The sequence below is a fragment of the Labrus bergylta genome, chromosome 13, assembly GCF_963930695.1.
Source record: "Labrus bergylta chromosome 13, fLabBer1.1, whole genome shotgun sequence".
In the NCBI taxonomy this organism is placed as follows: domain Eukaryota; kingdom Metazoa; phylum Chordata; class Actinopteri; order Labriformes; family Labridae; genus Labrus; species Labrus bergylta.
The window spans coordinates 26,619,249-26,646,018 of NC_089207.1; the positions used below are offsets into that span (position 1 = coordinate 26,619,249).

The following is a 26,770-nucleotide window of genomic DNA, read 5'->3' on the forward strand; positions in this document are numbered from 1 at the left end:
ATGTGCAGTGAGCGGTTATTTGCCAACTGTACACTGGTCCACTGGGCTTCACAGTTTAGTGAGCTTCACTCATGTGAGGTTTCACACAAACACAAAAACATAGATTACATTTTAAGCTGTAAAGATGACACTACTGTTCATCTGGGGATGATGTAGAGTGGACCAACAGGTTCTTTCAACCAGATTGTAATGGGCTTCACTGGAAGGGCAATGTGAGCAGGAGGATCCCAGCTCTGCAGCAACAAGTACAAGGATCCTTACCCAACCTCCCACTACACATGTTGGACATGCTGGACCAGAATATTGCTATTTATGTTTCCAATATCGGAAATGAAAACAAAGTAGTGAAAAACATAATGCTGTACCCTGTACTTTTTCAACATGTTTGATGTGAGCATTTGTTCAAAAAGTATTTCAATCTCTTCTTAACCCTTTAAGTCCACATTCTTTGAAAGGGGGTTGTGTGATGTCCTTGTCAATAGTAGGTAAGGCTAGGTAAGGGAGCTAGGCTGTACCTCTAGTGTGGGACACTTAATTAAGCTCATTTTCAAAAAAAAAGAAAGCGCTGCATATCGACAATGATGAAAGCTTAGAACGGTGTCAGTGCTTTACTTTGCCACTAGCATTCCACTTCAGAGCACCATATACTTTACATGCAGCACACTGCTGCACTCAGCTGTTGGGGTCTATAGTATAGAAGTTTGAAAATTGGATTTTCCATACAGATAGTTCTATTGGGAACTTTGATATTACTGCATTCAAGTTCGAGATCATTTGAAGAAACAAATGTTTAAAGATTTTTCTGGCTGAAAGCACAGTCATGGCTGTAGAGTTTGTTATTCTAGCTCACTATCCTCTTCAAACGCTGACACATAGTGTATTTTCACAAGAGAAACATACTGTGGGTTGAGTCATTATGTAATTAAAGAACAAGCTGAAAACTTACTTTGACGACATATTTCCATTCAGGCTTTTCTGGTTTTCCCATTGAATGTAGAAATCGAAGAAGGTCAGTAAAACATCAGCGTTCAGTACAGCAGGGAACTCAGGATGGTGAGTGATGCAGATTGCAGGCATATATGTGAGCGGCTGGTATCCTCTAATCCAAGAGGCTCCTGAAGTACCAATCTCAGCTCTCCAGCTCATTGACATGGGCTCATAGTTTATATACCTGCACCACCAGGTAACTTAGGATCTGTCTTATCCTCCAGTTTCCACAGAAGTTTCCCCCCTCTCTCTTTCAGACCGGTTGAGTCTCCATCTGTAGAAGCTTTTTATCTGTAGACTTTGGTCCAAATAAGTGTCCTTTCTAAGGGGCACTGAATAGCCTAGCGGTTAAATTGCCAGTCACATGTAATTCAATTTTTTCTATTTGGATGTATTTGTTGTATTTGTTGTCTTTGTTGTTGACAAATTTGGTGCACCTAAGTAGTTCTTAAGCAAAGTGGCTTGCTGATGGCAAAGTAAAGCACTGAACTGAAAATGTTCTTGATATAGCATACACTTTCATCATCAGTGAAATTCAGGTTGGTTTTTATTTACATTTGCTAAATCTAGCAATAAAACTGTCCCCGTCTGTCATGTTGTATCGCTTAGCTTTCCTGCTTGTGCTTCTTCTTCTATTTTGACCTCAGAACTGAATCTGATGAATCTAGGTCTGAACAAAAACCTTTAAGTGGGACACTTGTACCAGAGTATTTGATGTTTTTATTCTCACCAATTGTGAATGTAGTGCAATGATTTTGAATGCAACAGACATCAGAACAGACAGGTTACCAGATTTGAATGTGTCCTGCCTTTAAGCTCTAGCTCGGATAAATTGTGGTGTGTTTGCTTTTAACATTTTTAGACATTTGGAGGTAAGTTGGAAAAGGGAGTGAAGGTGAAAAGATGAGCTGTTTATATGAAACAATGAATTTCTCATTCTGCAGTATTGTTTCACTTTGGACTGATCTGGGTCAGGTAGGACTGTTTGCTTAACGCTGCCCACTCAGTAGGCTTTGAAAGTGACTTCATGGAGAATAGTTTTAATTGGAGTACTCACCTCTGTTTCTCACCCCTTGTAAGTTTTATTCTGTGACTTGTTAGAGAATTGCGTCTTATATCACACTTCCAACACTTCCCAATGTCTCCTTCGCCATCCTCTGATTGGCTCACAGTCTCAATGGACCCCTCTCTGCTCTGGTTAACCCTTGTTAGTGGCAAATTTAAAGCATTTGGTACATTATATAGTTTTGCTTTTATTCATTCTTCTACCAGCAAAAGAATACACAATGAAAGAAAAACTCAACAGTCACAGTTTGATTAACTTTATTAACCTATTAGAAGTCTTATCAAGCTTCATTTTGAGAACTGGACTGTTTTAACAAGTTGTAACTGAGAAGCTTTAACAGCTAAACAGCTTTTTGAATAATGTGTATGTTAGTGGTCAGCTGGCTCTTTACTGGACTTCAGTTGTTTTCATAATTTAAATTAACTGAAGACGAACGGTAACACAGCTGGTCATCTTTGTTGGTGTTTTTTTTTATTTCTAATGTTTTTTTTATTTTGTTCTGTGGCTATTTTATCTTTATGCAGAATATAATAGTTTTTAAAAATGTTTTTAGTATCGCTGAGTAAATGAATTATATCAAGTCCTGGTTTGTTATTCCATCCCTTGTAAGTTTTCACTGTTTCAATTAGTGTGAAACATTTTTAAAATACTTTTGACAGAGGTTCAGTGTGTGGGCTAAGTGCGTACATGACAGCTTTATGTAACACACACACACACACACACACACACACACACACACACACACACACACACACACACACACTGGTTTGCAAATTGGCTCTCCATAACTTTTGTCTTTCTTAAAAACTGTTCTTTTTTTTAGTCAATAAGATAAGAAAAAATCAGATAAAAAATACACGTTCATTTACTACCTTAGTTTTCATATGGATACATCTGTAAGCATGCTGGTATAAATGTTGAATTATAATGTAAAAATACATCCCATTCTGTTTCTCATTGTTGCTTCTTCATTATGCTCTTTTACATGTTTAAGACAATTACCAATAATTGTTATTCTGAAGATATTAGGATTAAAGAGCAGCTGAGCTCAAATCAATTCAGTGTTCTGCTCAATGGCACTTTAAGAGGACCAATGGGAGTTGATTGACTGATTTTTGCTCTTGCAGGGCTCAAATCTTTTACAATTCTGTGGTGAAGCTGACCTGTAATCACTCGACCGTTCTGCTGCCAAACGTTTGTAGGCTAACTGCTCTCTTACATCTTCAGGAATGCGGAGTTCATATGCCAGTCAGCACAGCCAGCTGGGCCAGGACTTAAGGTCAGCCATGTCCCCAGACCGCCACATTGCCCCAATCTACGAGGATCGGACGTTTCAGGGCCCGCTGTACCGCAGCCCGAGCCACAACCAGCAGGGCACCCTCTACAGGAGCACCTCAGGTTGGTTCAACATTATTTACATGATAAAATCCTGCAAGCAAGTAAAAAAAAAAAGCATATATGAAAAATGACATCTATCTACAAAGAACAGGACACCATTGTAACAAACATGCAGGAAGAAAATGATTTGATATGAAAAAGAAAATCTAAAAATGAATAAGTTTATATCTTCAATGCCTACAATGCGAAAATAACATTAGAAATGTTTTGATGTATTTATCTTTATATCCTTATCTAGCTTTTATTAGGATGTACTATGATCCTATTGCACTTAGCTAGCAAAAATAAGCACAATACAATAACTGATTATTTGAGACAGCTTATTACACTTTACATTAAATGAAGTAGTATTTATTATTCCCTCTCGCCCTGAAGGACATTCTGCAAGAATTCTGTTCTTTTTAAAGAAATGCACAAAAAACTGCTGAAACTTGGTCTGCAACCCTTTTTTTGGTCTGGAAAAAAAAGCAAAACAGGGAAACTTTTTTCCCCAAACCCCCAACCAGAAATTAAATTTAGGTTTTGTTATTCTCCTTCTCCTAGTGCCCTCACTGCAACTTTCTGCAGCGAAGTCATAATCAGCATTACTTTTTGATTCTTAACATTTTCACGTCAATCTGAACAGAGCACTTTGTTCCTTTTGTCCTCGAATCTCTAAAAGGGTTTCCACTTAACTTTGACTTGACTCTTGGAAACACCATTTCTCTGCCCATCTGCCCTTTAGCACTACGTTGTTATGTCTTTCTCTCTTGCTTTCTATTTTTCCTTCTCTCTGTCCCCCTCTCTTTCCCTTCCCTCCACTGTCGGGGAGGAAAGGGTGACACGAGTTAATAGGCAGGCACTGATATGTTATCCTACCACAAAGGAGTCCATTACCTGTGTGACACACTGAGAATAAGAAGAGGGATGCAGAGGACAGCTTGGTTACCCACATCCACAGCCTGCTCACTTGCAGCTCTCCTGATGATGTTGGCATTCTCGTCTCATTATCCCCTCATGTCTCCGATACACATGCTTAGTTTGCATGGACACACACTCTCCATTAAGCCTTCTCCTTGGCACTCTGGAGATCTGCTTAGACTGATAAATTCACTAATAAATGCTATTGATGCTGTGAAGATGACTTTTTTAATGTATTTATTCCTGCTAAATTTAGTGGGGCTGAGATTGAGATGTTAAATATTGAGTTTTTATAAAAGCTGTCTCTTTAGAATATCTAATTTGATTTAAACTGTTTCTCTGTATCTCTGCAGAGGCATTTATACATTTTTTTTTCTTTCCTCTAGCTTGCCACTTTTATGTGCTATTGGAGCAAGACTGTTATGGTATCCTAGCAAGCTCCTTGGATGCAATTATGAGGAATGCAATCCAAATATTTCTAATAAAATTGCAAAGCTACATCATGTTGTTTGTGTTTTGCGTTCCAGTGTCTTTGGCTCGGTCATGTTGCATTTTGGGAGATAACCATATTGCAGGATGCTGATTCTGCCCAAACATAACAGTGCACTGGTGTGAGAAATTGTGTTTTTGGAGCAGCCCCACAAGTTGACGTATTGCTCTCTGGGAGGAGGGAGTTTTTTGGGCACGCACATGCTCAGTCCCGTTGGAAGTCTGATAGAAATCTGACCAGCGCAGCAGTCACACTGCCACACATCACGTGGCTCTGGTGAGAAGGAGCTTGTTTATGCAGTTCTGTGTGTTGTGACCCATTGTGTTAAAGAAGTGGGTCATTATATCACTTGGAGGAAAAGAGGAAAGATGACTGAAGCGAGATGCTGTGAGGCAGATTTTTTGACCTTGCCAGGACGGATTACTTTCCTGCATGTTTGTGATGTGTCATCTTTGCAAGTGTGTATCCTGCTGTTTTTTGGAGCTGCTTTTTTGTTTTGCATTTCCTCTCTGCTGTATTTGGCAAAGTAAGAATCAAAATGCAATGGCACAAAGGAGCAAGGAGGCGGTGAAGAAAGCATTTGTGGATCATAGAGCAAGTTGTCCTCTTAAAAAAACCAGCAGGATACCCCTGGTTAAACGCAATCTTGTAAAAACAAAACGGCAGGAAAACAGCCCCTTGAAGAAGAAGACGTCTGCTTAAAGGAACCATGGGATCTGCATTTTATCCTCGTTATTAATTGATTCCAGATTTTAAAATGTGCTGAGTCTGTCGGAATGGCCGCTTGTTTGTATTTTCTTTTGGTTCAAAGTTGTAGGTTCCCGCTATGCAAAGCTTAGAGTCAAGCTCAGAAAGGTCTGAAAGCTGCTAATCTCCACTAACACGGCTATGCTGGCTCACTTAGTGTTTTTTTCTGTTTAAACTTTGAGTCTGAAGTTTTGTTTTTGGGCACACAGGTGTGGGAAGTCTCAAGCGGTCAGCCAGCCAGCGCAGTGCCATGATCTACCAAAGAAACAACTACGCTCTTAACACAACAGCAAACTACGCTGATCCCTACCGCACAGCAACGTACAGGCCCTCTGATCCAAACTACACTCGCCAGCCTGTTGTCATGGACGATGGTGCTACCCGCTCTCCCTCCATAGACAGCATTCAGAAGGATCCCAGGTAAGCAATGCTCATATTAGTGAAATCCTGTGTTTCTTAACCATTAAATGGTTAGTGTAGTGTGGCAGTGAAGCAAGGGACTACTTATGCTTACAAGGCACGCCTGTTCTGCTGGGTCAACACAGGTTTCCTTTTACTATTCAAACATGGAGCCCCCCAGCTAGTCGCATGCAGCTCTAGCCTTTAAGCTTGCTTTACTATGCCTGGCCTTTTAACAATAGAGTCTCACACACACACACTGGGACTGCTGCGTCTGCTCTTGTCATACAGCCATGTGTAAACGCAGAGAGCAGATTGAACTCTTTTATAAACCCCTGACCTTGCACATTGGGAGCTTTGTTTTACACTGTGCATGTTGCTGTAGTGTAACTACTTGCAGCGATTGCACCCATGGGACCACTATGACCCCGGTCCATTCAGGAAGTTCAGAGAAGAAAAAAAAATCCCCGAGAATATTTGACAGGATTTCTGTCTTGGGAGATCTACCAGTGTATTTCTCATCTTTAGCTCATTGCTGTAATATCTTTTTTTTTTTTTTTTTACTTAAGTAATTTTACAAGCCAGGGTTCTTGGTGCACATAATCACACTGAGAGGCAACAGCATATCTGCATCACAACACCGGTAATCTATTTTTATCACATAGTTTCTGTATGTGGCTGCAGATTTAATTTTTTAAACAGACAGAAGATATTGAAATAAATTCAGTTCCAATCGATATTCAACAGCGTATTTAGCTAAGAAATGATGCATCCCTGACCTATTTCATTTAATAGACTTCTCCGATTGTGATTTCATGATAGCGCCGTAAAGAAGCTTCTCCTTCATTACGTCTTTGTACAATCATATTAATTTTGCAATGGTGTAATATTGTTTTCACAGTGCCTTACGATGTTGCAGAAGCATGACGTGTAGAGAAAACAGTGGGAGCTCTAGTACAAATACATACACTCAGATATGCACACACACAGCACTGTTGTCCCCTGCTTGCTTCCCCTATCCCCGCTTGCCCCTTTAACGCCTCTGTTTGGAGGACGGTTTGGAGGTGGGAGGGAGGGGGTGGGTCCCTTCCCCCACATTATGCCTGTGTGACATTCACAGTCAAGGCGAAAATCACAGGGACGTAAATATCACACCTTGATCATGCATATGAATAGGGCTAATAATCCAAGTGTGAACAGAGTGGATTGATATATAAAACTGGATGTCATTTCATTGGTTTGCCTGTTTGCCCTGAGGTGCCAAAGTATGCATATGGAGGGAAACTCTGCCGGGGCTTTTCAATTACACAACTTTGTTCCTGCCTCTGAGGTTGTGCTGATACCTTTCCAATCCTCCTCGTCTATTATTGTAGGGAGTTTGCTTGGCGTGACCCCGAGCTGACAGAGGTGATCCACATGCTGCAGCACCACTTCCCCTCAGTGCAGGCAAACGCAGCTGCTTACCTGCAGCACCTGTGCTATGGTGATAATCGAATTAAAGCTGAGGTAAGTACTGGACCACTGATCCATTCTATCTGTAATGCTAACAATAGTACTTATCAAACATGTGTTCATTTATCAGTTAGTTGCGTCACTTTTAAAGAGAAGCTGCTGTTTTTTTGGGTTTTTTTTACAACTTGGATTTCATTTTGTGGCTCTGGTCTTCAGCTCTATTGGATACAATGTCAGTGACTCATTAAATTAATTGGTGAAGTCTTGGAACAGGGCAAACATGCTAAAAATAGGTCCAATCATTCGCCAGATGATTAGGCAGACAAGCTGAGACTTAATCTGTAGCAAAACTGAGAGTAGGAAATTAGTGGTGCTAATAATCTCTCGCTATGCAGAAAATCTGTGAGCATGCACAATTACAGCAAAGTGTTGCAGTTCCACCTGAAACCACAATTGCTGCCCGAAAACACATTTACAAAAGACAGCGCCCTTTCCCTGAAGACACAATGTTTAGTTATGCTTTTAACTCATTTTAGAGACATGCTCAATGCCTCAGACTCTCGTAATGCCACGCCTTTTCTTCTAGTTTGACCTCAAAGGGAAGCAGGTTTATATGGTTTGAACATAAGTCCTCAAATTTTGTTCAAACCACGTCAGATTTACAATGTGAAAATAACGCCTTGTTACTCATTTAACCTGCTGTTTGCTAGTTGTTTTCTGGCTAACCTGGATTTTTTTCCCCATACGCATTTCTCACATTCAGCTGTGTGCCTGTGTGTGAGATGCTTGAATATATTTGCCATGTTGCTGTGGATTTTAGTTGCTACAGACTTCAGGAGAACTTTACAGCGGATGGTAGTGTGCTTGAGGCCGGACAGCTTCCAACTGCAGGGCATTTACTGTAGAAAAAACTCCTGAATTATAGAACTGCAAGGGAGCGAGTTAAAGTTAAAAAATGGAATTCACAAAGCATCATCTGAAACCATGAATTTAAATACATTTGTTAAAATATTTTATCGCCCAGCTCTACCATTCAGTTGACATCATTTGTGTTTTTGAGTGAGATGAACAGATTTCTTTCTCTATTAGGATATACTGTACTCAATGGCCATTCTGCAAAACTAGAAAAAATCCCATCATCCTCAGCTGTGGTTTGTGTTCATTTCTAAGGAAAGGGCTGGTTTTGTTTTTGCACCATATTTGAGCACATTTTATAAATTTACACAAAGATGTGTTGGTGCTCAGCCCTCAAGACACATTCACTTTGCTCACTTATGAATCAATAAATAAATATAAATAAAAAAATAAACAAAGAACAAGATAAGCCCCTGATTCCATCCTTTTCTACTTTTTTTAAATGTTGAAAGGAGAAGCTGAGGTTTGAAAAAAGTCACACAAACAGGAATAAGAAATCAGATATGAAGCATGTATTTTTTCAGATGCAAAATTCCAACATATTATAAAGTTATAAATACTATGAAATCAAGAAGAGGAAACTTTGCACTTTATAATTTGACATTTTTTTTGTCCCAGTATGCCTCTTTCTTCTTTAGAGAATGTAAATAAGTCTTCCACTCTGCCATCCCCTGTGGTCTTTATGGCCATAGATTTGCATTACTTTTCCTAATAATTTATATCTGGTCTGAATAATTTTCGACATGGAGATTATATTGCCAAATGAATAAATGTATGACATTGCTCTCGGCAGGATATGAGCTAAAATAAAATGCTGTTAGGGGAAGGTATCTTTTCCCCCACCTGACAGTGGTGTATGATATCATTCACGATGTCCACAGGTGTGTCGACTGGGAGGAATTAAACATCTGGTGGATCTGCTAGACCACAAGGTTCTTGAAGTTCAGAAGAACTCTTGTGGAGCTTTGAGAAACCTGGTTTATGGCAAAGCCATGGACGAAAACAAGACGGCTGTGAGGAACGCAGGAGGGATCCCAGCTCTGCTCCGCCTGCTCAGGAAGACTGTCGATGCAGAAGTGAGGGAGCTTGTCACAGGTAAGTCACAAATATATGTGCACTTTATAAAATGTGACGTGGATTATGAGCTTTATAGTTTTTACCCTTTGAGAACTGGATTATTGAAGGAGCAACATAATAATAACCAGGTCCACATATCAACCTAGAGGATTACATGTCAGTGCTGAGGGATTAATATATGACCAAAATATTATATTTTTAAGTCCTACATCACACCATTGGTTCATCAGGGAGAAGGCTTGATACTGTTACATATAAACCAGTAAAAGCCAAAACTCCAATATGGTAGAATGTAATTTCAACTGGTTAAAACAAAATCACTTTGAGCTAGCCCTGTTGATTTAATGTTAAAAAGGCTTGCCGTCTTCAAGGAGGCTTTTCCTTTAAGTTGCTGCTACTACTGCTGTCACTTCTGCTTATGATAAAAGCAAAGACATGAAACCACTTCTCCACAGCATCATATTCTCTATTACTTAGGGTGCACAGAGCTTTAGCTGATTCTCTGTCTGGAAACAACCATCTCTGACAGAGTGCATGTCTCCTCCTTTCTGCATTACGCTGCGGCTGCTCAGTAGTGTTTGTGTGTCGTCTGAGCTCTTGCAAACAGGGTTTAAATCCATGTTGTTTAGGATCAGGGTGGAGCACTACAGAAATAAGCAAGCTGAGACATTTGGCTCCCAGGTGGCTGAGTCAGCTGTTTGCGCTCCACTACAGCCCCCGCTGTAACATAGTCTCATGTTACAGTCCAGTGGTCCCCCTGAGGAATACAACACAGCCTAGTAACAACACAACACTCTGTGGGATCCATATATTGTCCAGGAGGAGGTTGTATTCTGTATCCTTTTAAAAAATATGTTCACATTGCTGAAAACATAAAACAGATAAATTCAATTTTACAAGTGCACTCAGGTACACAGTCTCTTTTCACACATAGGTTAGCAGGAGTTATTGGCCCCTAAATGCAACACTAAGATATCCTTTTCCTTCTCCTTCCTTCGCATTTCTAAAGGTTGTACAGCAAAGTGTTGCTCAGAGTAAGCACCTTTAATTTCAGCTCTGTGTAAATTTTCCCCTTTCATCTGCTAGCCCGCTGTGGCTAATTGTGAGAGCAGGCCCCAGGATAAGGAGCAATTAGAGAAGGTCAGCAGTGCACCATCACCTCTGGTTAATTACAGCTGATGAGAACAATCCACTTAAAGAGCTTTCAGCAGATGACAAGAGCGTCCCACACCGGAGCTTTAAGTGGAGGAGACAGAAAGCATTCACTCACCAGCAGCTCCTTTCTTCTTGAAACATGTTTTAAAGCAGCATCAGTTGGTGAGGAAGTCAGCCAGGTGTTTGTTCTACAAGAGGCTTTGCGGCTCCCATTGTGTCTGTGGCTCCAGCTCGATTCCTCTGGGAGGTCCAGGTGTCACCTGTGCCTTATTGGAACGGGCTGCAAGAACAGGCCTCCCCCAGCTCCGGGTCAGAGGTCATGATTTGAGGAAACACAAAACGAGCTTGGCTCCCTTACCTGCCTCGTCGTCTCCCAGCAGTTGTTGTGGTTATTGCACTTTCCTCAAAACAGTCTGTTCAGATCAAGAGGCCAAGCGGCACAGCTCTGCCATTACATCCAGTACTGTGGTCAACTCAGAAAAGCAATGTTCTGTGACTCTGTGTTTCGATATGATCAGTCTACTTAGCTTTGATTTTCATTTGCAAACTTCACAGCATTCATAGTAAACATTTTACAGATTTTACTTTATTTCACTCAAACCCATCAATATTCACAACTGTTGCTCATAATGATACATTTCTGGATGCTGTATGTCTTAAAATCCTTCTTAAGAAGATCCTAAGAAAAGACTAAGGCAGGTTCATGAAGCTGTTCTTAAACTGAATTGTTTGCGCCTGTGTTTTTACATTGATGATAGCCATGTCATCAATGCTGGAAGCTCATGTCTGTAGTTCCTAATTAGCATGGAAAAACGCCCCTTTAATGCCCATATACGGGCATAAGACTGCAGGGCTGTAAGCAAACGCAGAAGTCCCACAGGATTAAAAAGTGAAGCCGAGAGATGTGGGGAATGGGTAAATTAAAATCTAACAATGATTTATTTTTATTTTTTAGACCTTGAAATATGAAGTGCTCTGTCTCTTAAACAGTATCTGTTTGTAAAAAGTGAAACTCTTTTGAATTTCACATGAAAAGAGAAGCACACAGAATGAGCTGCTAAATGTTGGCACTTGGCAATCGATTGCTCTGTGTTGTTTGAGTACAAAAACTAAGGACCTCTTGAAGAAAAGAAAAATGAAATAATTATTTTATTCCCAAGATAAATCCAGTTACAGCCGTAAGCAACAATGAATAGATTTCACCACAAGTGGGAGAAAATTAGGAACACCCACACTAGACTCTAAAATACACACCAAGCTGCTTGTCTGAGTCGATGCTGCATTGACGAGTTTCCAGCCCAACTCCTCAAACCCTAAAGGTTAACTGGGCGGTTTTTGAATGATCAGCAGCTTTTCATAGAAAATAAATAATGCCAACCCAGTTATAAGACCTGGCAAAGTTGATGACGCACTGACCCAAAGTTTCAAAGAGAAAGATTGTCAAAGGAGCCGTCTGACATTTCGGTAATCAACCAACAGAAGATCAATTAAATGCTGCCATATTGGAAAATAAAGAAACCAACATTTCTATGAGCCTTTGCATGGTCAGAGTTACACAAAGCCTTGTGGGTATTTGAGTCATTAGAATAATTACAACTAGTACAACTGAAGTCATTTTCTACAAATGTCATCCAAACATTTTAAGCATGTTGTACCTTTGGTGCTAGACTGCTCAGGGCCTGATGTGTAATTATGACAAAAATGTGATGGAATTATCACTGCAGGCCTGAGCTACTGAGAACAATTCTGAACGAAAAGAACATTGGAAACCTGTTTTGGAATAGAAAACAGGCTTTACAATTTCACCAATGCGGTAGATTGAGGGAACTACTTCAGATCCATCACAACGTGGACTTAAATGAACTCGTTGGACAAAAGCTGACATAAGAATCTTTCAACCCATGCTGTCTGTTATAGCGCTCTCCTTCCACTTTTCTTATACATCTCTTTACCTGACATACCTCTGACATTCATCTACAATATATACTGCTGCTTTGTAAGAGAAAATACATCATCATTATTCACAAGTTGTAATTCAGCCTATTATTCTTATTATTATTTATATGCACATCATGTAAAATAAGGAATGTGTATTAAAAGTTCTAATCAATACTGTAAAGGTTAGCTTAGTTCAGTCTGTAATGTTGCTTTTAACAGAAGAGAACTAAATTGGTGGTGAAAAACGAGGTAGTATTGCGATAAATGGGTCACATTATTGATTTTCCTTCTTGAAAAAAAAAACAGGAAAAGGTTGGCAAATGCATTGACGAAAGCAGTGGGCAGATCTACCCAGTTCAAGTTCAGTTACTTCTTATACCAATACCTCCACAGCTGTTTGAGACCAGGTTCATATTTTCCTCCATTTTCTATTTCTTTATCATCTCCTTCCCCTCCTTGTTCTCTCTGGGGTTTAGCTGTGGATAGACTATTGGCGCTGGTGTCACGGCAGTGTTTACAAAGGGTCAGTGTTTCAAAGCCAGGCCAGGGCACTTGAGAACATGTCACTGAGCAGAGAACACAGATTAGGACTGTTCACACACACACACACAGCCACACATACACACGTCTGTTCGATCCGACTGACAGATATGACTTATGGGTATTGCCGCTGTTGTTGCTCAGCTGTCAGTGTTGTCAGTCACACCTCAGTGAATTTGCCTGTTGATTTCTCCCGCATGCCATCGCCTCTATAGTAGCAACCAGAAATCCTGGAGAGAATGTTAATTTGTACAAATTGACGTAGGAGAGGGTATGGAGGAACTTTTCATAGAGAGGGAGTGTATTGTGGAGGTTTAAGGACCAGGGAGATTGGTCGGCAGTCGGAAGAATTTTTGTTGTTTTGCATTCTTGGCCCATTTTCTTGTGTGTACGAAAATCCCATGAATAAGGCAAACGCAGACCTTGATGTGCTTGCACAATAGGGTATGATTGAAATTTATCCCACTGTCTGCACAGAGCAGAGCCATCAGCCCACCTGATGCTCCGCTTTTCGGCATGCAGTCCCATATGCACTGCTGGCAAACTGACAAGGAGCACATGCTGCATCTTAACTTTTGAGAGCCGAGTATCACTCGACTCTCAGCTTTCTCTTTTTATTTGGGAAAACCAGAAGTGAAATGATGAAAGTTCACTTAAGGATTTGAATGGGTTTTAAAGCCCTTTGATGTAGTTTCAATAAGGATAATGGGAAATGAAACGACTGTTGATTAAATGACTGTCAGCGATGCCGCTTGGCAGTTGCATATGCATTTATATAGCTTCTTGCCAACAGCGTGTCTGAATTGGACTCCCTGGGCAATATTATAGACTCTTATCGCTGCTAGTGGCTCAATTAGAGAGAGGAGTAAGCGTGCTGAGAGGAAATAAAAAATGAGGTCATATGTGGCGGTTTTGCGTAGAAGGTACAGATAAACACATGCATGAGTTAAAAATAATATCAAGGCCCATTCTCTTTGTCATACTGTGTTTAGTATTTACAGACTAATGTTAGTCATTTTAAAACATAAACAAAGATTTCAGAAGCAACCAAATTTGGACAATTTACACACATTCACTCTCTACATGCATTGGTTAGTAGTTCTATTGAGGTAATATTTTTTAAGCATAAGCAATGTAAACCCTGTGTATTTACATTAGATTCCAGCTGGTGCAGCATTAGCCTCCTCCAAGGTTGTTTGTGCCCAGCAGAAGTCAGCCTTCAGTATAAGCCGAGCAGCTAGAGGCAGCTAATTAGAAGAACATGCTACATGCTGGCTAATCCTTGACAGATGCAGCATCAAAGGCTGCCAGGACTGTGCATGGTTTTCATTGGTTTTCAAAAGTATATTTGAATTGAGTGAAATGATGGCATAATTTCTAAAGCCGTTACATTATTGATGTTTCATTTCCAATGACTGAGTCTCTGCCATACGGATCTCCACCCTGTCCTCTTTCTTTTTTTCATTTCAAGCTAATAATCTTTGCCCCGAGGATATTCTACTCAGATGGAATTTGATGTGAATGTCTGATGCCTTCATGCTAGATGTCTTGATTCATCTGTGAATGGGAGGATTTTGTGTGTGTGTGTGTGTGTGTGTGTGTGTGTGTGTGTGTGTGTGTGTGTGTGTGTGTGTGTGTGTGTGTGTGTGTGTGTGTGTGTGTGTGTGTGTGTGTGTGTGTGTGTGTGTGTGTGTGTGTGTGTGTGTGTGTGTGTGTGTGTGTGTGTGTGTGTGTGTGTGTCTTGTTTGTTTTTGTGTGTGTCTTGTTTGTTTTTATGTGTGGACCCTTCCATACACACACTGAGCTATTAAAAGCCTTTGTTGATGGTTTCTCAAGCGGGTTGCCCTAACTGCAAACGACAGCTGACACAACTTGAGGTTTGCTTGCTTTTTTTCCTCAATGCCTGAGTTAGCGTGCTGGTGTCTCCCTAGGGGTGCTGTGGAACCTGTCGTCATGTGACAACGTCAAGATGACAATCATTCGGGACGCCTTAACGACTCTGACCAACACTGTGATCATCCCTCACTCTGGATGGAGCAGCTCGACCTTTGACGATGACCACAAGCTGAAGTTTCACTCCTCCCTTGTGCTGAGGAACACCACAGGCTGTTTGAGGTAAACCACCTGATGAGCACACTGGGCTCTAGCACCCCTGTGTGGACAACTGATGCTACTGCATTGGTTTTGTTAGAGCTCCCGCCCTTGCTCTTAAAATAGATTCTACATGTTTTAAGTTGTCTTTTAAGAGACAAATACATTTCACATTACATTGCTAATATCTGAGTAGTGTATTTTTGTCATACAATGGGGTTTAATAAACAACATGAATTACAAATTAAAAACGCGTGCATGTGTGTATGCGTGCATGTGTGTGCGTGTATCTCTGTGCCCACATAGGTTATGTGTGCCTGTGTGTATAAGCACACTGCGTCTTTTATTTTCTCAGCAACATGCTATAATGACTCGAGTCAGACCACACACACACTTCATACATTATGGATGATGTCTGAGGATGACAAAACCCACATCACACACTCATGTGGGACACAAAACACACACACGCATATGCTCATTAGGTTGTTGAGCAAAGTCACAAATCAAAGGCTTAATTTATTTGTGTGTGTGTGTGTCCCTGTACGTGTCTAAAGGAATCTGAGTTCAGCTGGTGAGGAGGCCAGAAAACAGCTGCGCTCTTGTGAGGGTCTGGTTGACTCACTACTCTACGTCATCAAAGCCTGTGTAAACACCTCTGACTTCGACAGCAAGGTACCAGGACTACACCCTCTGACATACACAAATACACAAACACACATACACACTTAGCCAGGAGAAGGAAACATGCAGCCACATGATAAGAAGCTGAGGGGGAATTCTATTTCACTCCATTGTAATCATTGAATTGCTGATGTTTAAATGGTCCTCAATGCATCCAGCAGGGACTATTTCATGCACTCTGTTGCCTGAAGAAAAACACATATATGCTCACAGTAGACTTTCAGAATCTAAAGGAGATTATCATTGACTTTTCTATGGTAGTGATCTCCCAGGTTCATCTTTTCAGGTGTAAAATGGAAAGTCAAGTGTCTCATCAGTAATGTAGAAATCTCATCACTTGGGAATTCGGCCCCTTGAATTTGTCAAACTTATTTGCCCATTGACATTCTGTGAGCAAAGCCTGTAGAGAACTCAAACAGCGTGGAATTGAATCCATTTTCTCTGGTGCAGATATTCTTTCGAACTGGAGACCCTTGGGTTCCATAACTAATTGATTTGTAACACAGGGAATAGCAGGCCTGTGTACCACACACCGGCTGTAGATACTGTAGCGCGCTGCACTGAGTTTATTGTGTTGTAGCTTTTGTCATGGTGATTTACAAAGCCGCTGTAATAACTACCCACACCAAACCCCCCCTGTCTCCTTCCACCCTGGCACCAGATTGTGGAGAACTGTATTTGCACTCTAAGAAACCTGTCATATCGTCTGGAGCTGGAGATACCGCCATCCCGACTGACGGGGGGGCAAGAGCTGGATGGCTTACTGGGCAGTGAGTCTCCCAGTAAAGAGATGGACTCAAGTTGCTGGGGCAGGAAGAAAAAGAAGAAAAAAAAGAGCTTGACTGAAGACACAGTGAGTGTTAAAAGTGTGTAAAAGTATCAGTATTGAAATCAGAATATTCAGAATATTAAACACTGTGCTTTTACTTATCCAGTGGGACGGTGTTGGACCAATCCCAGGCTTCTCTAAGTCTCCCAAGGGGGCAGAGATGCTATGGCACCCTGCGGTGGTGAAGCCCTATTTGACATTGCTGGCTGAGAGCTCAAATCCCGCCACCCTGGAGGGCGCCGCTGGATCCCTTCAGAACCTGTCAGCCGGCAACTGGAAGGTACATTGTAACTGTTTTTGTATCTCTGCACACAAACATATACATGCATTCTGTTTTGTTTTTATATGCGCTGTTTAATGTGATATCCACTGAGACAAAAGAATCTATTCAACTGGTTAAAAAGCATTTAACGGCTCATCTCCTCTGCGTCAGTCAGAGCTGATGTCAGTTTAACACTTGGAATCACAAATGCGGCAAAACTCATCTAAGGACCGTCTTTTTCCCCCCGTGTGTCTACCTGACCTTTTGAAGGTTTAATGCCTTTTGTGTGTGTGTGTCTTTGTGTGTGTCTTTGTGTGTAAAGTTTGCAGCATACATTCGTGCAGCAGTGCGTAAAGAGAAGGGGCTGCCCATCCTCGTAGAGCTGTTGCGGATGGATAATGACAGGGTGGTATGTTCGGTTGCCACTGCACTGAGAAACATGGCACTGGATGTAAGGAACAAAGAGCTCATAGGTGAGGAGTCACACTGTCAAACTGTTTACTCTGTTAGGGACGCAGATATGGGTTTGATAAGATGCTACACCAAACGTATAGATACAATGTGTTTGTGTAGCATCTTATTAAACCCATATCTGTTTAGATTATTTACATTTACCTGCATGAAGCTTGATTTTGCTTTGCTACAAGCACAAGTACAGCAAGAACATGAACATAACATTATAGTGTGCCTACAATTACTTAATCTAACTGCTGAGTAAGGAAGTATATAAGATTTGTAGGGTGGTTTTAAAAGCATTTTTTAAAATCTGGTTTTTGTTTTTTTTAAGATCAGTGCAGAAACAGAACCAATGCATTTTGTAAACATTTAACTCACCAGTTTGTATCTTTCATTTCAGCCTGTTTTGTTCCATAAAACAGTTATATCTTTAATGGAAAGCATGTTTTTATGTGCGGTCTCGGTGGAATTAATGAGGAGTTACGGTTCCAGCAATGCAGGGGTGACGTCCGTAAGCTTAAGGGGAGGCGTTGCAGTGTTGGTCTAAGGTGGTTTGGGTGTGTATGTGTGGGTGAGAGAGAGAGAGGAGAGAGTTTGTGCAGCATGTAATCAGGTCCTTCAGCTGAGCCGCTCTATTGAAGGAGATAAAGGGGGAACTATCTTTCTTTGAGCATGCACACACTCTCTGACGTCCTTGCCATGATAATGCAATGTCATTTAGGAAAACTGCTTCACTCACTGGGGTCTCAGGCAAAAATAATGTGTCATTCATGGTAGAAAAAGAGCAAAATATAGTTTAGGCAAGTGTGGCAGAGATCCACTTTTACATAATGCAACATGCAATATCTGTCTTGATGTATGTGTTGTAGGTTCCCTCTCTTGTCCCAGTGCTCAAGCTTCTGCTCACTAACCTGCTGTACAATATGTTATATGATGTTTTTTTTCATGTCTAACTTCCCTTCCTCGCCCCTCAGGGAAGTATGCAATGAGGGACCTGGTCAACCGTCTCCCTGGGGGGAACACCACCCTGCTGTCGGACGAGACTGTGGCGGCCATCTGTTGCACCCTGCACGAGGTCACCAGCAAGAACATGGAGAACGCCAAGGCCCTGGCTGACACGGGCGGCATCGAGAAGCTGGTCAACATCACCAAGGGCAGAGGAGACAGGTGTGTTACAGCAGCATGGATTTGTCCCAATGCTTCTTCGCAAGGGTGCTGTGTGAACACACACAGACATAAAGCTGACTCACCAACATGCTCACATGCATTGCGAGAAACAGTCCCCCGCTGTATTAAGAAGCTGGTGGCTGGGCTGTACACTCTGTCCCTGATACTGGACAGCATACTCCCACATTTACACGCACACACACGAGCACAAATATTGAAATGCTTCTAGAAGTCATCGCCACAGGGAAGGTGGTTTGTGTGCATTGAGGTTTAATGTCCCTGTGGAACGATGGAGAGGCAGCTATTTCCAGCCTGCTATATATTCCGTAATGTTCCAGGTTAAAACACACTGAGGACACACTTTCTCTCCGGTTACACTCTTCTGCAGTATTAACTATGTTCTAAAAAAAAAAACGATAACGTTAAAACGATTCTGTAAATCAATGTTTGCATGTGTCTGTTTTTCAGGTACTCCATGAAGGTGGTTAAAGCAGCTGCTCAGGTGCTGAACACACTGTGGCAGTACCGGGATCTACGTACTATTTATAAAAAAGTAAGAAAATCAGGACTGATGACAACTGACCTTGATGGTTGTGGTTGAAACTGCTACTTTGCTTAGTTTATCTGTAAACAATGAAATGGTTGCTAGTGTTTTTATTGCAAGGACCAACACTTTGACAGTAAGAAAAAATATTGTGCCACATGTTCTTAAAAAAATCGTTCATGGCTTTTGAAGTAAGGTAGTTTATGTCTTAAGCAGGGCCTTAGTGTGGAGCTAGCCAAAGTACTGACACAGATTTTAGGCAATGAAGGCTACTGCTGAGAATTTGGGCTGCAGGGAATCATCTTTTAGCCTCACAAAAAGAAGAGATTTAATAGAGGACACTGAGTTTGCCTCACATCCACGGGCAGGGAGTTCTACAGCTGTGGGGCTCGAACTGCAAAGGCTCAGTCACCTTTTGTGACCAGTCAAGTTTTTAGGAACTACTATTTGGGTCCTGCTAGAGGGTCTCCTGCAGCAGTCAGGCTCATGGGGAGTCAGCAAGTCACAGATATAGGGCTGGAGCCTGGCCATTTAAGGCTTTAAAAAAAAGCAATGAGATCTAAAAATCAGTCCTCAGTCATGTAATGTGGTCACTAGCCTAGCTGCAGCGTTTTGAATTGATTGCAGTCTTTGGATGTTACGCTTGCTGATGCCAGAATAAAGAGCATTACAGTAGTCGAGTCTGGCAGAAAAGAGATGTTCGACTTTTTCTATTTTATCACTGGGAGAAAGGAATGATCTGATTTTGGCTAATTGTCTCAGTTGAGCAAAGCAGGACTGCATCTCTTTGGTCTCCTGGGTATCAAAACATAAGAAAGAAAACATTTGACATCCAATTTTAAATTTCTGACGGACATACATTTTCTACAAAATTTAATTAATGGCTTGAACTGATGAATACCAGTAGTAATTATAGGCTGCCCTTCTGCACACTTTCCCTGTCATATGAACCATTAAACATTGGAATTTTCTTTACCATAGGAGGAAATAATTTTTCAGTTATGCCCTCTGTGACCAAAGAAGATACCTCACCAGAGTTTTATAACATCCAGCACTGCTCCACTTATTCAAACCATAACTTTCTTCTCTCTGTATGTCTTCACAGGATGGATGGAACCAAAACCATTTCCTCACTCCTGTGTCAACACTTGAACGAGACCGCTTCAAGTCCCAGCCCACCCTTCCTACCAGCACCATTCAGATGTCCCCTGTCAACCACCCTGGTAGGCTCCAGTTTGCTGCAGACTCTGCTGCCAGATGAAAATAGACACCGCCTCTGAAACAGGAAAACCTCTGGAATGTCATGTTAAAATGTGTTTTTTCTCTCTCTCTGTCTACACAGCTGCCAGTGCCACGTCGTCTCCTGCCATGCTGGGCATCAAAGAGCATAGAGACCCTATCAGAGATTATCAGAGAGCACAGTCAACTATGCAATTTTATAATTACCAAGGGGACAACAGCATACATAAAAACCAGTATACAGGTACTCAAACTTTACACATGTGAAACTTAATAAAAGTGTGCACAGCTTCAAATGCAGCAGTTATCCAATCTTCTTCAAACAGTTTCCAGTATTTTGTTCCAGACTGTAATCACAGTCTACCCTCCAGTCCACTCTGTGCAGGGCATTATCTGTTCTATCCCTCATAACGCTCCGAGCAGATTCCATGGTTTGTCTCGTGTTCCTGCCTAGACAGTCCACTCTTATCCTCCCCACTGTAGCCTGCCAGCCCTAAGACAGTCACTCAGTTTGATCTAGACAACTCCAGACCTCTTTCTGTGTCGGACGTTGTCTCGGCCAGCCCGTGGTGGTGTGGCTGGTCTATAATTGTGCCATTGTTAGCCAGCCCAAGTCACAGCATGCAGACCGGAGGGGCAGCGAGTGGGTGCCCAGACATACTTCAGCCAGAGCACAGCACTCGCCATGCTGCATTGGTTGGGGCGGGGGGGGGGGGTGCAAAGTAAACACAATGAGCTGTAGCCAAAAAATGTCCATATATTACAAAGAGAGCTGGAAATTGAGTTCTTGGATTCCTGTGATTCTGCAAAGGAAAAATACCACCCCACGGGTAAAGAAAACAACAGGACAGCAGTTGCCAACTTCATTATTTGTTTTTTTTCTCTCCCCTTCACATCGCAGCTCTTGATCCTGTTCTGTCCAAATACAGACATTTGCCCTTCGGGGATTCGCAGACTTTTTGCTCATAAGAAACCAAGTGTATTTTGCCTCAAATCCAACTCTTTGATTTAAACTTTTTTTCCAGGGTCTGCAAAGCCTTCTCCATATTACTACCCATCCCCGACCCGAGAGGAGCCCAGAAGAACACAGGTGAATATATTCATTCTGCATAAATCTCAGCAGAGCACCAACATCACTATCAACCTATGGAAGGACTGCCCCAGTGTTTAAACTCATTTTACCTATTACCTACAGTATAATCCCATAGTTTAGCTAGAAGTCTCCAGGTGGCCCTTTTTTTTTCTTCTTCTGACCAACACTCTTAAACACAGTAATATTTTGTATGGGAACATGTTTACACTGACATCTAAAACTTAATTTATTTATTTTTTTATTTACACATGACAAAATAAATAAATAAAATACTGTGTCATACCATAAAACTTTCATTAAATACCATCTCTAACACATGCTCTCTCTCTCTCCCTCCTCTCTCTCTCTGAGCTGTGCTTTGTGTTTGAGCTGAGAGCACGCTCCCTCTTTTGAGTATTAATTCAGCACACCAACTTAGCTGTGCTGTTATAAACAGGGAACAACAAGTATCTTCTTCTTGGCACGGGAAATAGTTTTCAAACTGTTGGGGACTTCAGCACAGAGCATGAAACTTGTGTCTCTCGCCTGTTCATTAATCAACATCCATTCAGTCAGTACAGTAGCACACACTTGCGTTATGTTGTGTTTAAAAAATGAAGGCACCCAATTTCAAGAAACGTGACAACAAAAATGTTTTACCCTAATGGATAAATGTCAATTATGTGCTAATAAAAACAGAAAGGAGGGCTACTTACATTCTTACTTAAGTTCTGAAACAACATCAGAATAAAAAGAAAAACAACCAAACTGGTTCTGCATATTATTCTTCTATAAACATATTATATACTGACTGTTCTTAGGCCGTAGGAGTGTGGACACTACTATTTCACTGTTTTCTCTATTTAATATTTTTATGCAGCTGTCTTGGCCAGCACTGCTTTAAAAAAAAGAAAAAAAGCGTTAGTTATGTACAGTATGTATTAAATCTTTTTATCTTAGTAATTAACTTAAAGCTTTAAACTGAATTTGATTTCTTGTCTTTGACAGCTTTTTTATTGTTTCAGGTTTAACAAGCTTTGTTATAAAGAATAAGAGAACAAACTTTAGTTGTGCTCATTCCCTTCACTGTTTTTGGGGGATCAGTTTGACTGTATTAGTAGTATAAGTCCCTTGTTTGAGATCCCCCCTCTGTGCTGTATAAACCTGGCGGGGACAACCAGCTCTTCCACCCCACTTGACTAATACAAAGAGACTGACACGTATTCCACTGTGGATAAATGGCGGTGCTGGGAATGACCCAGTACATCAACTATTGTCTGAAGCAGAGTGAATGTGACTGCTGGGATTGGGATGGTCTGTACGCGTCTCAGGAAACTGTCACAGTGAGACACGTCCATGTGTGCCCATTCAGATAATGGGCACAGTGAGAAGGAGGCGACGGGGGAGCAGACAGAAAGAGAGCTCCCTTGTGTCCTTTATCGAATCACTTTAAGACCAGTTAATGTATGAGGACAGACCTTACATTCTTCTTATCTTATTCTCCTGAAAACAGTAATAGAGTGTATTCTCCAAAATGTGAAATTATTCCTCACAGAGTAGTCCCATTTCAAACTACAGTATTGAAAAATAAAAATCCTGTAAGAACATTCTTACTGTTAGAAATGTAGATTTGTGGGGCGCTAGTGGCGCAGTGGTTAGTGTGCACATCCCATGTGTGGAGGCTGTGGTCCTCCAGACGAGCAGCCCGGGTTCGAGTCCGACCTGTGGCTCCTTTCCCGCATGTCGTTCCCGACTCTCTCTCCCTGATTTCCGACTCTATCCACTGTCCTATCGCTTCAATAAAGGCACAAAAGCCAAAAATAAATCTTGAAAAAATAAAAAATGTAGATTTGTATTGTCTCCTTAATTGAAATGAATCACAAATTTAAATACGAGCGCTATTTTGATTATACTGATGGAGGGATTATTGTGTCAGCAGTCTTTCAATGGTGGTAGACTTGGAGATCATTTTGTTTAACTTATGTGCTGCAAGGTGACAATGCTTCTTGGTGATTGAAGTTAGTTCAGTTTTTAAAAAAATCTTTCAACTATACCTGTAAGATCCCTCTGAAATGTATCACAGTAAGAGTGATGTAACTATTCAATTCAATTCAAAAAACTTTATTTGTCCCCGGGGGCAATTCAAAGGCACACAGAGCAGTAAATTAACAACAGTGCAAATAAATGAAACATTTTAAACCTAAAATATAAAGTGTCAATTTAAATACAACTTAAAGCTTAAACTTTACTTAAAATACAAAATATAAAAAGAGTAGATATAAGTGGACAGTGATCGGACTAACAGATGTAAACAGAACTATGTGCAGTGAACGAGAAATAAATATATATATATATATATATATATATATACAGAGCTATGTGCAAGTAGGCAAATACTAAATGATAAGTTAACTACGCTCAGCTGTCATCACGTCTTTGTACATTCATTTTGTTTCAGTGACAGCCTAAAATTGGTGCCCCAGTCAGTGAATTCACATTGTGTTTTGGCGTTGCAGAAGTACCGTACAGCAGGAGCTTTACATACACAAACAGACATGTAACAAACACACACACACACACACACACACACACACACACACACACACACACACACACACACACACACACACACACACACACACACACACACACAGCGCTGTGCTCCCCTGCTGGCTCAGCTGATCCTGTCTAGCTTCTGTAACGCCTCTGTTACAACCTCTGAAGACAGGACAGAGCAGTATTGTTACTCATCATTTGCCTGTTCATCACAGCTTGCTTCTGTCTCTCTCTCCCTCACAGCCGATGTATTTTACAGACGAGCAGAGCAGGAGGAACTACGATACATACAGGATGTACGTGCAGCACCCGCATGGCTACGACGACCCATACCTAGAGGAGGTCATTACCTACCCGCCCACAGTGGACTACAGCTCCACACCTCATGGACTTAAAACCACCACCAACTACGTGGACTTTTACGCTAGCACACGGAGGCCTTCCTACAGGGCGGAGCAGTACCCGGGCTCGCCAGACTCCTGGGTATAGGTCTGAAGGTGCTCCTTTGTCGAGATCAACAACACCCTTTTTACTCCTCAGTGCTGGGAGGAGGGTGTTTCTCCAGCCTTCAGCGGGCGAGGAGGAGCAGGAAACACAAACAAACTGACAAACCTTTTCATGAACTTGGCTTTATAAGTGTGTTTGTTTTAAAGTGAATGTGCGAGGATGGAGGGGAGTTCAGCAGAGAGATAACAGATGGAAAGATGGAATGTGTGCCAAAGAAGGAAACAAAGGAATGTTTTTTTTAAATTATTTTTTATTTAGTTGAACAAGATGGAATCATGCTTTGGAGGGGAGGGGCGTCTGTTGAGGGCAGATACGGGACATTATGGTGATGAGGCGTGCGTCCTGATCTGTGTAGATGTTAGTTTTTATTTCTTTATGAAATCTTAGCTGTGATAGCATGGTGAAAGGCGTGAGTCATGTGTGCGAGGGTCAGCGAAAAGAATCAAGATGGGGAATGTGTATGTGCCGAAGCCAAAATGGATCATGAACTCATATCTGTAAAAAGAAATAATAGTAAAAACATGATGTTAGATTGTACAGAGGGAACAAGTTGTATCTGTACTTATTGTCAAAGCTGTGTAATGCCATCAAGTCTTGTACATTTCTTTCATTCTCTTGTAAATACAGAAAAAAAACCCATGTTACCTGGTTTACACTCATCAGCACTGGTTAAAAAAAGAAACTTGTGCCATGTTAAATCTCTATAGATATATAAATATAAGAAGAAAAAAGTGAACAAAGATGGCAGCATAACACAACCACACTAAAATAATAAAAGGTCAGTTTTGTTTTTTAAACGCTGTATCGTGCTTCTTTCCACAGCTACAGTGCAAACATCTACACTTCATGAGCTCACAAACAGAAACGAGTGTGAACACAAGGATGCAAACGATAACATCCATTTCTTCTCTCATATAAATGTTTTTTTCTCCTGAGGGAAAAGTAATTCCAAAAACATGAGTGGCGGGACTCCAGCTTTGAACCTGCACACCTGTGTTTCATAAAACTGCACAGCTGAGACGCCCTGAAGCTGAACACCTAACCCCTGTCAACAATGATCAGTACCTGAACCTTTGCTCACAGCTCCCGGACAAATACCTTTATTGTTTCTGTTGGGATCAAAAATTATCATTTTTTCCAAATCTTCATATTGAAAATAATCACTGAATGTGTCGCCATGAACAAATCCAAAGGCTAATGTTTTAAAGTTAACAAATTTGGTCTTGAACAATAATTAATTGTTAATTCTAATGCAATAACTTTTATAGCCTATTTTCATTTCAAGCATTATTAAGTCACAATCCAAAGTAAAATGCTTTTCTCTGCATCCATATAAAGAAGATTACATTACAGTGCTTTGAAAACATTTGATCTCCCTTCAGTTTACTGTCATATTTCAATATAGTTCCCTTCAGATTTTCTTAAAATCAATGGCATGGACCACAATCAAAACATTAATAAGCAGCTCAGCTAAACCTTTATGCATGTTTTGACAAAGTATTTACAAAGACCTGAGGTTAAAGGACAGATCTAATGTGAAGTGAAGCAACAAGTCATACAGGATGCAAAAACGTCTTCATGTATTATTTCTGCGTAATGGTAGAGGTAAGCTTCACACACCCACAGGTGCTAAACCTGTTTTGGATTCACAACCTCCTGACTGACCTGTCAATCTTCTTGAGGCGTCGCTAAGTGGAGTCAATCTGTAAAGAGCTTCTTTTGTTCCTTTGGAAAGGAAAAGAAAAAAACTTCACTGCAGTAAACACTTTGCTAAGTCTTTCTTTAAAGAAAGGTCCATTATCAGCCAGGAAAACACCAGAGAAACACCATTAACTATCAACAGAACCTTTGAAAGTTTTTATTATCACCATAGTGTTGGTGTCAAGGATTAAGTCTGTATATATTTAAATATTAAAACATGGACCTTGCATTTGGAAGAGCACCCATTTTTACTCATAAGTACAAAGATTTTCTTTTCTACCTTTATCTGAAGGAGGGTATGGAGGTAGTATTTCACTAGGTTTTTGTGGAGTATATCTCTCTGTCCTCATCAGGTATTTTTAGAGTTAAAGTTAAGTCTGTGGAGGCTTAGCCTGCCTTGATAAACATCACAGACATACGTCAGAGAGTAAGTAGAACAACACAAGCAAGGATCTAGAGGGGAGGGAACAACGTCAGGAAGTTCAAACAACTTTTAGTCTGATCAGTCACAGCTGCTGACACACTGTGCACAGAGGCAGAGCACAGGTGTTGTTTTTTTATTAAAGTTAATATATCATCCTCTACAACAAAATCAACC

The 26,770-nt window shown here is 40.9% G+C and overlaps 1 protein-coding gene across 10 annotated transcripts in view; it reads left to right on the top strand.

The window, feature by feature from the left end:
• Window positions 1-25,268, top strand: part of pkp4 (plakophilin 4) — a 78,403-nt gene extending 53,135 nt beyond the window's left edge. For all 10 annotated transcript variants that reach the window (XM_020644128.3, XM_029279401.2, XM_020644129.3 and 7 more), the window contains 15 exons: window positions 3,281-3,451; window positions 5,798-6,008; window positions 7,361-7,493; window positions 9,236-9,449; window positions 14,996-15,179; window positions 15,713-15,830; window positions 16,501-16,692; window positions 16,775-16,948; window positions 17,253-17,403; window positions 18,361-18,553; window positions 19,022-19,106; window positions 20,203-20,320; window positions 20,440-20,580; window positions 21,362-21,426; window positions 24,208-25,268. In XM_020644128.3, coding sequence (XP_020499784.2) covers window positions 3,281-3,451; window positions 5,798-6,008; window positions 7,361-7,493; window positions 9,236-9,449; window positions 14,996-15,179; window positions 15,713-15,830; window positions 16,501-16,692; window positions 16,775-16,948; window positions 17,253-17,403; window positions 18,361-18,553; window positions 19,022-19,106; window positions 20,203-20,320; window positions 20,440-20,580; window positions 21,362-21,426; window positions 24,208-24,453 — 2,396 coding nt within the window. In that variant the 3' untranslated portion in view covers window positions 24,454-25,268. The remainder of the gene's footprint in view (window positions 1-3,280; window positions 3,452-5,797; window positions 6,009-7,360; window positions 7,494-9,235; window positions 9,450-14,995; window positions 15,180-15,712; window positions 15,831-16,500; window positions 16,693-16,774; window positions 16,949-17,252; window positions 17,404-18,360; window positions 18,554-19,021; window positions 19,107-20,202; window positions 20,321-20,439; window positions 20,581-21,361; window positions 21,427-24,207) is intronic.
• Window positions 25,269-26,770: the final 1,502 nt, after the last annotated feature.